At 43.7% G+C, this 16,544-nt stretch overlaps 1 protein-coding gene across 1 annotated transcript in view; it reads left to right on the top strand.

Annotated features, from left to right (window-relative positions):
• The window catches only part of HUNK (hormonally up-regulated Neu-associated kinase), a 38,171-nt gene that overhangs the window by 14,117 nt on the left and 7,510 nt on the right, over positions 1–16,544 (top strand). Inside the window, exons 4-8 of the mRNA XM_010143750.1 lie at positions 2,711–2,846; positions 4,664–4,791; positions 10,263–10,398; positions 14,754–14,922; positions 15,999–16,082. Of these exons, the coding sequence (XP_010142052.1) occupies positions 2,711–2,846; positions 4,664–4,791; positions 10,263–10,398; positions 14,754–14,922; positions 15,999–16,082 (653 nt within the window). The remainder of the gene's footprint in view (positions 1–2,710; positions 2,847–4,663; positions 4,792–10,262; positions 10,399–14,753; positions 14,923–15,998; positions 16,083–16,544) is intronic.

The following is a 16,544-nucleotide window of genomic DNA, read 5'->3' as shown; positions in this document are numbered from 1 at the left end:
CTGTTCCAACGGTCGCAGCTTCAGAGATAGCCATGTAGCCATAGCTTGATGTTAAAGAGTAGTAGTGTAACGTGATACTCATAATATTTATTTTGGTAAACCAAGTGCAGCCTTTGATGTGAATTCTGTAATTAGCTCAGCTTGTTGAAAGGAAGCCCAAGAAGACAGGCAGGAATGGCAGTGAAATTATCAAATGCTGGTGGTAATATTGTTCCTATCAAAATCAGCAGTGCGTCCTTAATAAAAATCACACCGCGATCATGATGTGCTGCCACAGTGCTAATAAAAATATTCCTGGTTTTGCTGCAATAAAGTCCCTGTCCCAAATATGCGTTTGCCCTCATTCTGCATTTCAAAAGGCACTAGAAAAAATTAAGCCTAGATTAAATGAATGAGCTAAAAAAAGTGAAAAAGGTGCTTATAGTTTAAGCAAATAAGTTAATGAAAACCTCCACTAGAGTATACATCCATTGATAATGATAAAGAGATTCTGATCTACACCATCTCAGAATATAATCCTTATATACTTTGATTGTAAAACATTATATTACAGTCAAGTAATTTGGAGCAATTTACACAGTAGGGTAAAAACCATGAAAAATATTGTGGAGGTATTATTTCTAGGAGGTTTAAAAAGTATCTTACAGTTGACATAACTCATCTTGGAGCACAGCAAATAAATATGTTAATTAAGTAAATGAGGCCTCACAAGTATTTGTGTAAGCCCCAGGGATAATACGTATCTAGCAGAAGTGATTAAGCAGTGTCCAGAGACGATTGTTTTCCGTCAGAGGCAAGGAAATAGTCTTGATTGTCCCTTCAGTTTTGACAATGTTCTCCAGCAAAGCCCCTTTGAGCCTCTTTAGATGTTAGATATGGTGATTCTTGTCGCTCTTGTGCTTGTCTTGCTCTCAGAGGTGCAGCTAGTTGAGTGGAAAGCCCCGTGCAATCGTTTGGGCCCTCCAGCTCACATAGTTATCTTTATAATGGCATTTTTTGGTAAGCTTTATTATTTTTTCACCTGGTTTTGTAAGGGAACAAGGCTTATGTGACTACCCTGTCAGGACACTTCTAATACGTTGAGTAACTCCTGTCTGATTTCAGCCAAATTTAACATGAGGTAAACAGTAAAGGACAGATCATTCCTTCAAGTCTTAGGCAAGTAAGTAGGCAGATAAGGGAGCGAGACCCCAACGAATGACTCGGTGGAGAGACAGCGTTGCACGGGCTCAGCAGTTACCTGCAATATGTGGTGCTTTTAGCCCAGCCGAAGAGGTGGATAGCACGTCCAGGCAGCTGCTGGTTTATGAAGCTTGTGGATGCAAGACACAAGCCTATAGGAAGCGGCTCAGTGGTCTGCTGCTCCTGACTGCCTCATTTATGTGTATGCCAGTTTTCATTTTAAACACAGATGGATTCTGGGAAATTTTAAGAAGATTGATTAAAAAAACATGGCGGTGTTCTTAATAGCAGTGTTTGCAGTTGTCATCAGCAGCGAGTTATTAATAAGTGCAAACATCTTTGATTGTGACCTCTCTAGATCCTCTGCTGCTTGATATGTTGCCCTCCAGCAAAGGCTGTTCTCCCAGCCTGTCAGCTTTGCCCATGTCATCCTTCTCCTTGCAAGCTTGTCTTACTTCTTCCCCTTATCATGTCAAGTTGTTTGACTTCACTTTCAAGACCCCTTGCAAGCTCTCTTCACCTTCCCAAGTTGTCTCCCCGGCTGTGGTTTCGTAGTTGCTTACTCCCAAGCCAAGCATGGGCAAGCCACCAGACAGGCCAGGCTTGCACATTGCCCCCGGCCACTTCTGTCACTGGTGCGTCTCTGTCTGCTTCTCTTTCCTTGCCTAGTGGTTTAATTTTTAAGACCCTTTCTTAAACCCAGCTCAGCCTGCAGTCATACCAGCACTGGAGCAGATGAGGGAGATTGTGGGAACACCCTTCTCGGCGCCAGCTGGGGCTTGGGTTGGCTGAGAGCATTTTGGAAACTGCAGCCTCCTTCGGTGCAGAGAGGCTCCCTCTCATCTCCAACCAGCTCATGGTGCCACCCTTTGCCAGTCCCTTGTTATTATTGCCAGCAAAAGAGCGTCAGATATACCCAGGGGCCAGAAATAGAGTAATTCAAGGCAGAAGTCAGGGAGTGGGGAGCCAGATCAGCTCATTCCCCTTCATACTCCTAAGATCTTCCTGCGTTATTTCAGACCTGAAATGCTGGCTCTGCAACCCTGTGCGTCTGTGCATTGCCACAGTAGTCCCCGAAAGCAACCCTCCCTGCCTTCCATCTGATGTCTCATTTACTCAATGTGGAGGAAAATGTTGAAGAAATCCCACTTAAAAAACTTGGCCTCTACGTACCGTATGCAGCAGTATGGAATCCGTGACAACCCGAGGTGGCTTCTGCCCCAGGAACATCTTGTAGTGCCCGGGACAAGCTCAGCTCCTGTAGCTGCCACCCAGTTTCCAGTGAAATGTAGTTGCTTTGTGTATGAAATTGATAATTGTGCATATTCTCAGAGTTTGTCTCTGGCAATCTCTGGCTATTTAGCACCTCAGAGAAAAAGCTTACATAGAATTTTTGCATGTGGATAATTTTTTTCTTATGTAGTTCATTGCTTAGCTTTTGGGGGGGAAATGTGCTTTTTTCTCCTTGTGTTCTAGCATGGTTTTATTGTATCTGTGTCTTTCATAACTCTGTCTCTGTGCTTTTCAGACTTTGGATTGAGCAACTGTGCAGGCATCTTGGGTTATTCTGATCCGTTCAGCACCCAGTGTGGGAGCCCAGCATATGCAGCCCCTGAACTTCTGGCAAGGAAAAAATACGGGCCCAAAATAGACGTGTGGTCCATGTGAGTTACTTCTCTAGTTTATAATTGTATTACTGTCATCGTTACCCACTGCTTAAATGAGAAATGTTATTCATGTATTGGGCTACTCTGAGCAAGAAAATATGTATAATTAGTATGACACCGTGGACTAAATTGTGCAGATGTCTTGTATTGAAATAAATCTTTATGTACCTGTATATAGAACACTGGAATATACAGCATGGAGAGATGGCAGTAAAGCACAACTGTTTGATCAGTGATGTTCAAACACAGTAGAAGACATGGCTCTGGCACAAGAGGACCAACAGCTTTTTTTGGTTTTCCCCAAAAGATCCCCAAGCATTCACGTGGGCTCCATGCACTATCTACAGTCGAGGCCGACAAGTAATGTGAAATTGAGTCAGGTCATCGCTTTGAAAGCATGGTCGTTAAAGGGGAAGTAAAAATGGCCAGAAAACTTGTGAGCCTTTGTGAGCTTACCAGTGTTCAGGCAAAGGAACAGCCAGAAGTCCCCGGTGCCAGAGGTACAGGAAGCCAGGAGGATGTTTTGGAGTCAACGACTTTGCCTGCAGTACTGTTTTAGACCGTGCAACTCCCACTACCCTCCTGTTGGCCATGGACATGGTGTCAGTTATCCTTGTCAGTCCCGGAGAGGAATTAGCTCAAGTCAGTTGAGTTTTAGGATGAATAGATTTTCCCTCATCAAGTGGTCATAATCACATTTGAATAAATTTCAATGAAATAACAGAATCATGACAATTCCCAAGGTGAATTATTTGGAATGCTTGGAAAATGTAAAGTACCGTGTAAGTACTGGTAGCGCTAAGGAAGATTTGCCATAGTTTATATATGAGACTAGGGTCAAATTGATCTCTCATTTGATCCAGTGGGTACCCTGTTTTTCCTCAAGGCTCTTTAGGACTTTCTCTACTGAAGCCCAAATTGCAGTCTGTCCTCTGAGGAGACCTGCAGCTCCATCACTGAATGGCCACTGAATTTCTCACTCCAGCAGTTGTCTGCATCAAGGTTGAGAGTACCAGTCCTGAGGAACACAAGCAAACAGCACAGTCATTCTTGTAAACTGTTTAAACTTCCCCAGTAATAATGTCCCACTCTTTTTTTTTTTTTTAATTACAAAAAGGAGAACATCTCTAACTCCTGTGCTTCCTCATAGCTGAACAAATGGTGTCTGTGATCACAGTTCATGGTAGCACATCGGTTTAGTCTCTTTCTGTTCACATACATGTATCCAGCAGACTGGGAAAACAAATGCCCAGAAGGCGGGAATTCCACTCAAATTGAATTCAAAGCCCTTTTAAGAGGAACAAGAAGTGCCCAACCCACTTTTCACTGCTGACTTTGCTGGGCAGAACAAGTAACAAGTTTTCTGCTCTGAAAAATGTAATTGTTCAGACCTGATCTTTGGGCTGCACCAGAGGCTGTGGAGGTTACCGTTGGGCACTGAACTGGGACCTGTGATGTCCCTGCTGGTGCAGGTGTCCCGTTCCACACCCAGGGCAGCGACAGGACAAGGCCTCCAAAAGCAGCATGTTTATGCAGTCTGAGGAGAGACTTAATTGTGGCGTGGCATTTAGCCTAAGAGCTAGACTTGGTTCTGTGGCTCTCAGCTTGCATCCTACACACTGTGTGACCCTCCATGAGCAAACCTCTGGGAATTCTTGCCCAAATTGTTGTGTGCATCAGAAGAGAGAGGGGTTTTTTGGTCCTTTTTAATAGCTGTCAGACATTAATGATGATGAACAGTCACTAAAACCTAAGCCTAAGTTTTCCCTTGTTCCTGATCATTTTGATTTCTTTTTCGTCATGTTTTCTTTTAGTGGGGTGAACATGTACGCGATGTTGACTGGAACATTACCTTTCACTGTGGAACCGTTCAGCTTGAGAGCTTTATACCAGAAAATGGTGGACAAAGAAATGAACCCTTTTCCCACCCAGCTCTCTACAGGTAATCAAGGGCATGTGCTGGGACCTGTTGAGATCCAGTCAGTCCAACCCATTGTGCTGAATTCTGGATTGTGTCATGGTACTGACATGGCACGCTAATTGTGAAAGATATTCTTTTTTTTTTTCATTTTAGCCTCCAAAAGATTTGCGAGAGTTGCTGTAGTATAACTCGTTTTGCTTCGACTTCTGTATGTAAGGTGGAGAAGTGTCAAGTTGTGCTGAATTTGAGAGGACAAATTGTGAAATTTTGTGAAGTTGCTTTTGCAGGGTGGTTGGCCAGGTTTGCCCAATCAGATGATTTTAGCATAGAGTATGGATGCGTGAACACATTGTTTTGGAATAACAGTTACCTGGGCATTACATGACTAGGGTTGAGTGATAAGCTGCCTCCTCACGTTTGTTATGGAGTAGTATGGCATGCACTCAGAACGTTATTTTGGGACAAAGACCTGTGATAACCTCTGTGTGTTCACAGAATGCAAAATTGTTGATGTATTAGTATTAGAAATACTAATTCCTGCTTCAAAGCCATGTCACTAAGCAACAGAATAATTTTTCAGCTTGTAGCAATACTGTTATTAACATTTGAACAAACCCTGTTTTGTAGTTGGGGTTTATTTTTGTATGCTAAATTTGTTGTTCATGGAGAGCTTCTGTTCTCCTTATCTTGCGGCCTATTTACATGGAACGTTCAATAAAATTAAAAGATTGCAAATAGAAAAATGGTAGCAGAGCATACATTTTCACTCAATGCATTAAGGATGGCAACCTTATTACGGGGTATAAGAAAAAGCCCTTGGAAGGTGCGTCACAAGATAAATTCTCCAAGTACAAATTTCCCTGCATATGGAAGAAGTAGGTAGTTAAGGGTTTTCTCACACAGGTTACCCATGGATCAAGGCGACTATGGTGTTCCTTGTTCACTCAGCATCTGTATGAAGTACGTTTTTCCTGCCAACGGTTCGTGTTGCTGGCATGTTGTAAAGTGGGAGGTTTGCAAGTGAGCTGGGGTGCTGCAAGTCTTGCTGTCTATTCGACGCAATTAAGAGTGTTTGGTATTTCCATTCTGGAGACTTCCTGTTAGGATTCAGTTGCACAAAATGGCTATTTCAATGTTGTAGCACACACTCTAAAGCCCCACTGGGTAAATGAAATGGCTGCTTCACACCGTAGCGATCTAGATGCCAAATCCCGCATCAGTTGCATCAGTTGCAAAGGTACTCTTGAATTCAGAGACTTGCATGTCATACTAAACATTTTCCAAGTTTGGCAAAAAATATATCAAATTTACCTCCCAGAGTGAGGCTTTAACCAATAAAGAGCAGTTACAATGATGGCTGTGTAGCATCTTTGAACCAATGGACTGTTTTCCCCATCATTGGTTTTTTTCAATTGTCTTTAAGCGGGAGATTTCGCAGACTTCACTGGGATAACTCATGTATTAAAGGCCGAATCACCCACTAAAGGCCTGTAGAAGACCAGACCTTGAGAGGGAAAAAGACGACATTACTCTGACAGGCTTCATTTTACTCTTTCATTCTTCCTACCATTTTTAATGGAGATAAAATTTTCTTGCAAATGCACCTCTGTAGCATTTGTAGCTCGCTGACACTGTGGTCCCCAGTGAAAATGGTAGGTTGTGTATGCTCTGAGAATTATATCAGCTTGAACTTTCAGAGATGATGACAAATTAATGGAGTATGTTTAAACGTGTTAACCTTTACTCACTGTGAACAAAGGTGCGCATCAGTTCTTGATTTAAGTCAGCAGCCTCCCGTGCTCACTGACATGGCGAACTGTGATTTAAGATGACATTTGTTCTTGCCATGGTTAGGCTCTGGGTCGGTAGGGAGAAGCTCTGCTCCTCTGCTCTGTGAATTGTAGTGTTTGTTAACTTCTTAGGTTTATGGATCTTTTTCTTTAATCGGATTTTCTTTTTCCATAAATTCACATGCAGAGTAGAGATTGTTTCTCAGGAGTCTGTTTTGCTTGTTCAGTATGTTGTCCTTCAATATTTAACCGTTACTGAACACACAGCCCCATTGTAAAAGTAGCCAGTCTTATCACTAAGCAGGAGTGTATTTTATTTGCGTTAGTTAAAATATTGGGTGACATGAGCACCCAAAGCAACTGTGTAGCAACGGGGAAAATTTGGTGTTTGTGTTTGATTTTCCGTTTAGGAAACCATTTTTCATTAAGCTCCTTAAACACACAGCTGATTATTGATTTTAGGTGAGCAGAGTTCAGTTGCTCAGGAAGCTGGTTGCACATATTCCTTTTTTTCCCCTTCTTTATCGCTTCTGTGTGCTCGTGGTCTTCATTGGAACAAAGAAACGGAAATGAGAAGAAAAGTCACGGTCTATCCATGCCTAGTTTGGAGGAAGGACTTTATTAAGTGGAGCTCGCTCATGTTTTGTGAGATGGCCTCACTGCATTTTCTCCACCGGTTTTGCAAGCAGTAGCTGTATACCTAATTATAACCACGCACAGCCTCACAGAGTGGACAAGACGCTAAGCTGGGTTCAAACACAACAAAGAACACGAAGACAGCAGAGGTCTTGTAATCGCCACCTGAAGCGCGCTATGTTTCTGTTTGCCCCTGAGCTTGGTACGCTCAAGGAAGTTAAGAGCGAAGTGTAGTTTCTCATGATGCTGGTCTCTCATTTGTCAAAAGAGAAAAGTTTTCCTCAAAATTACACCATGGGAACAAAATTCTACTGAGTGCAGGTCACCGGCTAATCAGATTAGCACTGTCCTCAAGGTTGTCATAAATGAGGCCTCACATAATGAGCTCCTGGCGGGGTGGTTCACAGCGCCCTTTGTTTGCTGGCCTATTTGGTGCAGCAGGAAAAATGGCTTCACATGCAGGAGGTCCCGACGCTGGTTGGGCAGCATCGTGCTTGCTCCCTGGGGGACTAATTTTTGCTGTCTCGCAGACACGCCGCTAACTGGAAAAGGCTTCTCTCCTCCTCGTACAATCTGACAGCTCAAATCAGCCAAGGTGCTCTTACTCATCTCCTCTCTGTTGTCCAGGGGACATCTTCTCTCCAGAATTAGTTTCTCCTGGTCTGGATCTGTTCATTTCTGTGGTTCTTCACAAGCTTCATTTAGTTAGTCTGCCTTTTGCCAAGGGGGAAAAAAATTTAAGATTTTCAAGGAAGATTTTTAAGATTTTTAAGCTGATTTGGGGACTGAGGGCACTGGTAATTGAGGGGGAGGGTGTTGATTTGGAGACAGGTTGTTTTGCTCTGAACCCAGGGGATGCACACAGTTTCCAACAGAGGTGGGAGAAGTACTGGAGAGAGAGGAGATGATATGGAAGAACAAGGGGTTTGTTGTTGGCCATAATGGGGGTTTCTCGACCTGAGACAGGCAAGCACTTGGGGCATGTGGAGAGTAGCCTTAGCATCAGCTCCCATCAGGTTTATGAACATTTTTCTGCTGCTTCCTCAGTATTGCTGTTGAAGGAAAATAACAAAAATGTGGGGAAAGACTCAAGTAAAGTATCTCACATAAACCAGCAATTCGTGAAGAGAGAGTTTAGAAAAAACAGCCAATGCCTAGCTGAACCAGCAAATACACAATCCTAACTCTCTCTTCCACACGCAAGCTTCTTGGCGGTAGGCGGTGGTGAAACGGGGAGCCTCTCAGGGCCCTCCCCAGCTGATACTTGATTTTTGCAGTTTGTTGAATGCCAAGGTTACACAAGCAGTTAGGAGGTGGCACCTATCACATCTAAGCCTTGTTTATTTGAGGAGAAACCCTCTCTTCTGCATCCGTTGCCCTGCCCTGGCGCATCAGCCCAGCCATCCTGTCCCGTACGGCGGGTGGGGTGATACGGGTGGGCTTGCGGACATAAACGCTCGGGAGGACAGTCAGGCAAACACGGAGGAGGGCAGCAGTCTTATAAAGGAGAACCTGTGAAGGGCAGCACTGCTGTGCCTGGCTTAATGTTCATGCACTTTTCAGATGAGGGTTTCATGGCCTCACTGGCGGGTGTATTATTGTCCTTAAAGTGCTTGTGGGAACAGGGATTCACAAGGGTTTCTCTGTATTGCTGGTGGAGAAGACATGTGGCTGCTCTGCTTTGGAGTAGTGGATGGCATGGCGCTGAGTGAGTATGCGGCGGTGGTGAGACCAAATGCCTGTAAAGCCGAGTGGGAAGACTGGCTCATAATTTCACATTTTCTAGCGCTGAGGCGTTAGCACATCCAGTTTGATCTGCTTTGTATCACAAGCCTTTAAGGGGTTTGGTTTGCCTGCACGGAGCTGAAGTAGCTGTGTTGTCAAGGCTATACTGCAGCTTACCCAGAAGACACATCGCAGAGGACACCATCCCGTGCCACAGTGGTCCTGTGCTAGCGTTGCTCAGGGTGCCTGTGCTAGTACAGAGGTGAGTAGGCATGACATGCTCAGGAGAGCGTAGGAGGAGCAAACAGAGGAGAACCACAACTCCGCTGTGGAAGGAGGTGGAAGAAAGCCCACAGGGTCCTCTCCGTCTGACCTGGAGAAGACCGTGCTGCAGCCATCACTTCTGCCTCTTGCTTTACATTGACTTCATTTGGAACTCATTTTGCATCACCTCACTTGACTGCATCTCCTCTACAAAATCATTCTGCTCTTGGTTTTCCCAGAAATCGGTATCTTTATCTTTTGTGCAGGGAATTGTAGAGGACATGTTAACTCTTTACTATCTTATAGCCGATAAACCGTATCTAGCTCTGATGATTTGAGGAATAAAGACCAGACCTAGTCTCTCAGGCAGTTCTTGAGAGTCTTTAGGCAAATCACTTGATTTCATTGGTCCTAACTATGTTAAGAAGCACATGGCTTAAAAATATCGGGAAAGTACTTTTGAGGGTTTCTGCAAGAAACTCCCAAGGGATGGTAGAATATCATTGCAAGTTGAAGGTTCACATTCTGAAAACAGAACAAGACCCGTTAATTTTACTCTACTCTTTTAATTTGGCTAAAACCCCCTGCAACTGATTGTAGGCTGGATGGAAGTCAGCAGAGAACTTGTCCTTATAATATCGAAGGGAGCCCAGTTCTCCACGCCTTCCCTTCCAGCTGTGCATCCCTTCCCTCCACTCACCCCCAGTCCCTCTCCTTCTACTTTAAACACAGATGGAGTGATTTGCCTCTGACTTGACTCCAGCCTCTTGCCCTCATACAAAAATTAAATTTTGGCTAACCTGCTTGGAAACTTCAAACAGGCTCTGAAACAAAAGGCACTTTTTCTCCTCTCCTTTATGACTCTGTAAATCATCGTGACTATAAATCACTGTTTATTTTACTTACTAATCCCTTATCGGTTTTTCCTTTTTCTCAAGGGCATTAGAGCATATCATAAGGAAAACTTCCTTTTTTAGGATACTCTTGGTCAGGCTACACACCTGTAGTACCTCAATTACTGTGTTAAATCATAAACCAGGTGACATAGCTATTGGTTTTTTTCTTGCTTTCTTCCAGCGGCCGTAAACTTTCTGCGATCTCTACTAGAGCCAGATCCTGCGAAGAGACCAAACATCCAGCAGGCACTTGCCAATCGATGGCTTAACGAGAATTACCCTGGAAGAGCACCACCTAATGTCACATATCCAAACAGGTACTGTGTGAAAGGGTGGAGAAAGCCTGCCGGGGTGTGTATGTAGCATATACGCTGAAACATGAACAACTCTTTTGTTTCCGTTCCATTCATGTGACAACATTCCTGTGCATGTTCTGGGATTGCTTTTGTGGCTCCATCCTAAAAGCTGTTAGGATTGGCCATTGAATATGTGTTGCTTGAAATGGTCAAAACAAATACCTTAAATTAGAAGCTGGCATACGATGCATTATTTGCAGGATGGTCTGGGGTCCAGATCGTATGATTAATTGGCTCCAGACCTTGGCATGGGTATGTGTGACAGTTAGTTCTGATCTTGTTTGTCAGTGAAAGCCAAGCTGCTTTTCCAGTAGGGGCTATGCCTATTTGTGGTACATATGAACAAACCTCATGGTCGGTCAAACATCCATCTAGGGAAAAAGAAAAAGAAAGAAAAGTACTTCTGGTCCACTTTGGTTAGAAATAATCTTGCTTGATTTTAAACATCTGTGGTGTAGTGTTGACACATGAGCCAACCAGCCGGGGCTCTTGTTACCGTCAATGTAGAGAAGCAAGGGCACTTTCTACAGAATGATTCGTCTGATTTCTTTTTGGTTCTGCAGTAGGATGACTTTGTACCCAAGAGATCTGAGTTCCTCTCCAGTGAATGTAAATGGAGCCTCAGGCAACTCGCTTAGAAATAGATGTCTATATTTGATCAGATATCAAAGCCCTCCAGCTGTGTCTCATATACCATCTAGTACCTGCCGAGGATTCACTGCAAGAGTTACAAGCTTGCAGGCCAAGATCTTAAATAACACTGAGGTAAAGACAGCAACTTAAAGCCTAATTGTGATGCTTTAAATTTTATACTGCCCCAAAATTTCTGTCCTAACCTCCAAAAAGTCCCTAAGTAAAGGTCCTAACTTCCCCCCCACAGTTTACTCAGTTGCCAGATACCAGATGTAGTGTGTTCTTAGGGACATGACAACTTACTTTTGTCTGAACATCTGAACCACTGTCCTCTACCCAAAAATGATGTGGTGTTCACCAGGCCATCTCTTTGTGTCGGTGCCCTGAAGGACTTGATCCCATAGGCGTGCTCAAGCCGTGCACACAGCCAGCCTTGAGCATTCAGCCCAGGTCACAGCTTTGCTGGTAAGAGTGCCTCCCCCTGGTTTTCCCTTCTGCTCCACCACTGTCAGATGAACAGGGTGTGTTTCAGAGCCATGGGTCCAACCCCTGTGGGGCTAAGAAGCACTTGCAGCACCCCTCTCTTACTGCTGAAGCAGTAAGGTGACGAGCGCTGCCGCTGCTGGATCATGCTGAGACTTAGGCACAGGAAATCGGTTTGAGTCCTGAACCTTGGGACAGCCTTTAGGAATTTTTGGAAATTTTTCCCTTTGATATTGCTGTTGGCTGGCTCATGGGCCACGGCCTGCATGGTCCGGGCTTCTACCTGAGTCACCTGCCTTTTCCCTCTGCGTTGACAGGACATGAAGGTGCCCTAGTTTACCAGCAAACATTCCCCATGCAGAGGTAGTGTCTTAACCTTCAAGCACTGCATTGTGGAGAATCACTGTGACTGTACCATCCTTTGACCTGAGGAGAATAGCAGATCCCCCACTCTTAAAATATGGATAAATGTTGAGCAGCTTGGGTGCCTCCAGGCATCACTAGAGCCACCCACTGAAACGGGGAGGGCAAATGTGAGGCCAGCTGCCTGCAATCCCCAGGCCTACGTGAACAGAATTAACTACGGCCCCTAAGAACAATTGTTTAACAAGGAGTAAGAATGGGCAGACCCATTCCCTTGACATTACTGCCCCAAAATTAAAGGCAGTTGAGCTAATTTGCATAGTGTGCTGACCCACATATAAACAATGACCAACCAGGAAAAGGAAATCTGAGTTTCTGTGGTGCAATGGACTGTACCGAAGTATGATACATATGAACGTTGTATGGTAAAGAAAAGGAAAACCAGTGTAAACAGAATGAATCTTTCAGCTAATGAAATCACTGTCATAATGAGTCTAATCAATCTACTAAATGTGACACCAGTTAAGTGAATGTAAGTGTAACTTGAGAGCTGTATGGGTAATTTAATTCCCTTGCTGAATGTGTCGTATCTGCGGAAAAGAGGAAAAAAGACAGAAATAAGGCTTGAATGTGCTTTCACACACACACACACCCCTTCATATTTGTAGGTACATTTCCATGCCTCTGTTATTTAATTCCTAGCTTGCAGCCGTCAGAGTTTAGTCAGGCTGTGGTGGAAACATCCCTTCTAGAGTTGGCTCATTAGTGCGGTTGGGTAGGTGACTTACAGAAGAGACTGGCCTCTGTTAAGTAGAATAGCTGCGTAATGCTCTTTATTTATGCTTTTTATTTCATGCCCATTAATCATTCCATCCTAAGACAAATCAAATGGAAGAACAGAAGACAATTCAGTGCCGATCTATAAAGGACATATATTTGCTCGTGCATATAGGTGTATATGGTGAGGATAATTATCCTTTCCTATTATAAGCACTTTTAAAGGGAACATCAATGTGGAAAGTTATGCTTTGCTATTAGGAAAAAACCCAGCTTCCCTCTCTCTCTCCCCCATCCCTCCACCTCCCATCCGCTTTTTTCATCATTTGGTCTGAAAACAAAAGAAAAGTTAATACTTCTTCTGTGTGAACGCAGATTTTACATGAAGGATAAAAGCCACAGAATTTTTCTCTAATTTCTTTTTTTTAATATTATTTCTTTAGTTTTTTTAGTTGATGCCCCAAGCTTGACCTACCTAGACGTTGTCGTACTGGAGCCTTATAGGGAAGATACTCTATAAAGTTTGAAACACTTAAAGACATGGCCTGCCTCCATTTGAGCTTGTCTCAGGAAGTACCACTACAGCTTCAACAGAGTTTCTTCCAAGTTTTTCTTAGTGTGCAGATGTGGGTAAGATGTGCTGAAATAGTTCTGAAAAGTCCACTACTGAATTTGCAAAGAATCACTTCCTCTCTTAATCAACACAAGCAAGAAGTTGTATTATGTTCTTGTAGAGCTCTTACACCGTTTTGGGGTTGTTTGCAAGACAGGAACATGGTAGGAAAGGGGAGAGCATGGTGATAAGGTGGAAGAATGGCAGAAACTGTATTTTCAGGAGAATATGCTCACAGGCTTTTTATAAGCTTGCTTTTATTGAAGAAATTCCCTGAAGGCAAGCAAAAATTTCCTATTTTGCTGAGCACTTCAAGTAGAAATTGCTTGAATTTCTTTTGCTGTCCAGATGCTTTAACATGCAATGGCCAAGATAAGCTTTGCTTTTGAACTTAAAAAAAAAAAAAGCAACCCCAAGCATTCCTTAGCTGCAGAACGAATGTTAATAAACATGCTGAATAAAGGAATAGAGTTATTTGAAATTTTGCAGGTTGTGTTTTTCGTGTGGTCTAAGTCTTCTACATCAGACCCAGACCACTGTCTGGGTATTTCTTGCATCAGAGGTGCACAGGACAGTGGGACAGCACACAACCTGAGCTCCCCAAAATTGCCTTAGCCAGATATTAAGCTTGATATTAGGAGCTTAGGATATCCTTTAGAAACCAAATGAAACCCAGCATTTCTTTGGAGGTGGATGGGAATGGTGGATGAGTACATCTGGGAAGCTGGCCAGCACATTTAGAGGTCCAAATAGCAGAGTTCTTTGGAAAATTAGGTTTTAACTTAGACGGAGAAGATGCTTTGCCATGTCCCCAAGACTGCTGTACTCCATTTCTCACCTTGGCTGAGTCTGCTTTAGACTTTGCTGAAGAGCACATACATAAACATGTCTTGTGCTTTTAACTGACATGAGTATAACAACAGTTTTACCATTTTGAGAGCTCCCATGATAACCCTTCCTGTACATCCCCTTTCTCCAGCATGAAATTCCTCAGGTGCTTAGTGCTTGGATATCGTGCAGCAGCTAAGGCATGAAGCTGAATGCAGTGGTGTTTGATTACAAGGGAAGGGTCCTTTTAGAAAGCCAGGTGTCACTACCTGAGTTGGATTTTACCTCTTTTCTTCAAAACCAGCTGGATGTTCTTGATGGTCTTCACTGGTGAGATGTAGGGTAACAAACAGCAGCATCCTGAGCATCACGGTGCTATTTTCCATCAAGGAAGGACAGGAGGGTGCTGTTTGTTCAGCTATCATGACTTCCCTTGGTGCTCACAGTTCCCAAATCATCTGCCCTTTTCGTGCTTGCTCATGGGAGGACACAACTAAAAACTCCCATGCTGAGCCTTTCAGACCGCTTCTTTATACTCTGCCACATCCCCCATGGCTGGCAAGGCTCTCTCACTGGGATGATGGTATGAATAGTGTGCTCTGTCTGTCTCTCCGTGCAGGATTCACATTGATGACCTCAGCCAAAGCGTGTTGCTCCATATGACTGAGAAGCTTGGCTACAAGAACAGCGACGTCATCAACACTGTACTCTCAAACAGGGCAAGTCACACGCTTGCCATCTACTTTCTGCTGAATAAGAAGCTGGAGCGCTACTTGGCAAGCCTTAGGGTAAGTAGTGCTTGATGACAGTTCTTTGGACGAGGGGGTGAGGAGAGTAAAAAAAGTGCTAAAAGTTTCCCTGCTTGCTGGCATTTGATCTCAAGGCTTTACCCAAGTTGTTTGTTGTTTTTTTTTTTTTTTTCCTAATTTTGTAGCAGTAACCATGAAGGGGAAGTATTCCTTGGAAACTAATAACATTATTTCAGATAAGAATTCCCCAGGTTGCAGAGATAATTGCTGATAGGCTTTATGACTCACAAGTCCTTGTTTCCATAGGAGATCCCCTCCGGCTAGGCAGTTACTCTGTAGAAAGTAAACTGTTGCCATGCAGAGCCTTGCTTGTGACTTGTGGTGTACTGTGTCCGTATGTTGAGGTAATTCTGCTGCTTGAAATATCAATAGCACAATGTAATTTGATGCAGAAAATCAAGAGGAAGCCTAACAACTGTTAAATTTTATTTAGCTTATAAGTGAAAACTTAGCTGAAAGTTTTATGTGTGAAATAACATGAATATAAAGTCTCCTAATCTCCTGCTGACCTTCCTGGCCCAAATATGGCTTGGGAGTGAGAAACATTGCTGACGGATTTGCCCAGCGGCTTTCTCTAGGACAGGACTCTGCAGCCACATGTCATCCTTCCTCGTACATCCTGGGGAGCTGAGCTCTCAGGCCACGTTTTGCATGGTCCTTGCTGAAGTGCTAGGACGGGCACAGCGCACAAAGACAAGCCGCAAGTTCTCTTCCCTTGGCATCTCCACACAGCTGCCTGTGGTCTGACAAGGAGTATTGACTAGTTGAGGGTCTTCAGGCTCCTACGTGACTGCACAGGCAGAAGGGTGGGTTATATGGAATTTTCTTCTTCGTGTATTTGATTCTTAGAGAAATTATCCCCAGCAACCTTCTCATCTGACAACAACTCGCCATCAATGATGTTTAAAATGTAGTGGACCAAATTCACCATGTCTGTAAGCAGATGCACCTCCACTGAATGCCAACAGTGGATATGGTCCATTAAGCAGTAATCGAATGTTAGTTTTCTCTAATTATCTTACATGCTTGGCTTTTCTGTGCTTCTCTCTCTGCAGAAGACTGAAGGCCAGGACAATATTTGCCACAAGAACCAACTGTACCAGATAGAAAAATACAAGGCAAATAAAGACTCCTATGAGGTAAAGCTCACTAAAGCTCCTTAAGGTACTTTGAAAGCAGGATAAATTTTAAGATCCTTGGTGACTGTGATTAAGTGAGTTTCTGGACTTGCAGAGGAATAAAAAGACCTGTGGTCTTGCCTGTGGAGGACAAATAATTCCCTCTATTTCTCTGTGAAGGAACAAACAGCAGCCCCATCGGGTGGAAGTGTAAAAGTGACTTTCAGCTTTTATGAAGAAAATAGAAGTTTTAAATGTTCTGTTTAGCAAACTAACGCAAAACTCTTCAGGGGGCTCTGTAGTTTCATCCTGGGATGAAAGTTGCTGGTGTGGTAAGATGACCATAACTGTGTTACCTTGAGCTATTCAAGACCTTGGTGGTGTAGGACAGAGAGCGGAGTGACAGCCAGGGTGGCCTTCCTTTGTCACCTGGCATTACTGGTTTCCTGGGCCACCCCTGGCTTGACTACCAGGAATGGTGAG

Source organism: Buceros rhinoceros, unplaced genomic scaffold, assembly GCF_000710305.1.
Source record: "Buceros rhinoceros silvestris isolate BGI_N320 unplaced genomic scaffold, ASM71030v1 scaffold19579, whole genome shotgun sequence".
Taxonomy (NCBI): Eukaryota; Metazoa; Chordata; class Aves; order Bucerotiformes; family Bucerotidae; genus Buceros; species Buceros rhinoceros.
Note: the sequence above shows the minus strand (reverse complement) of the source record. Positions and strands in the feature narration are given on the sequence as shown.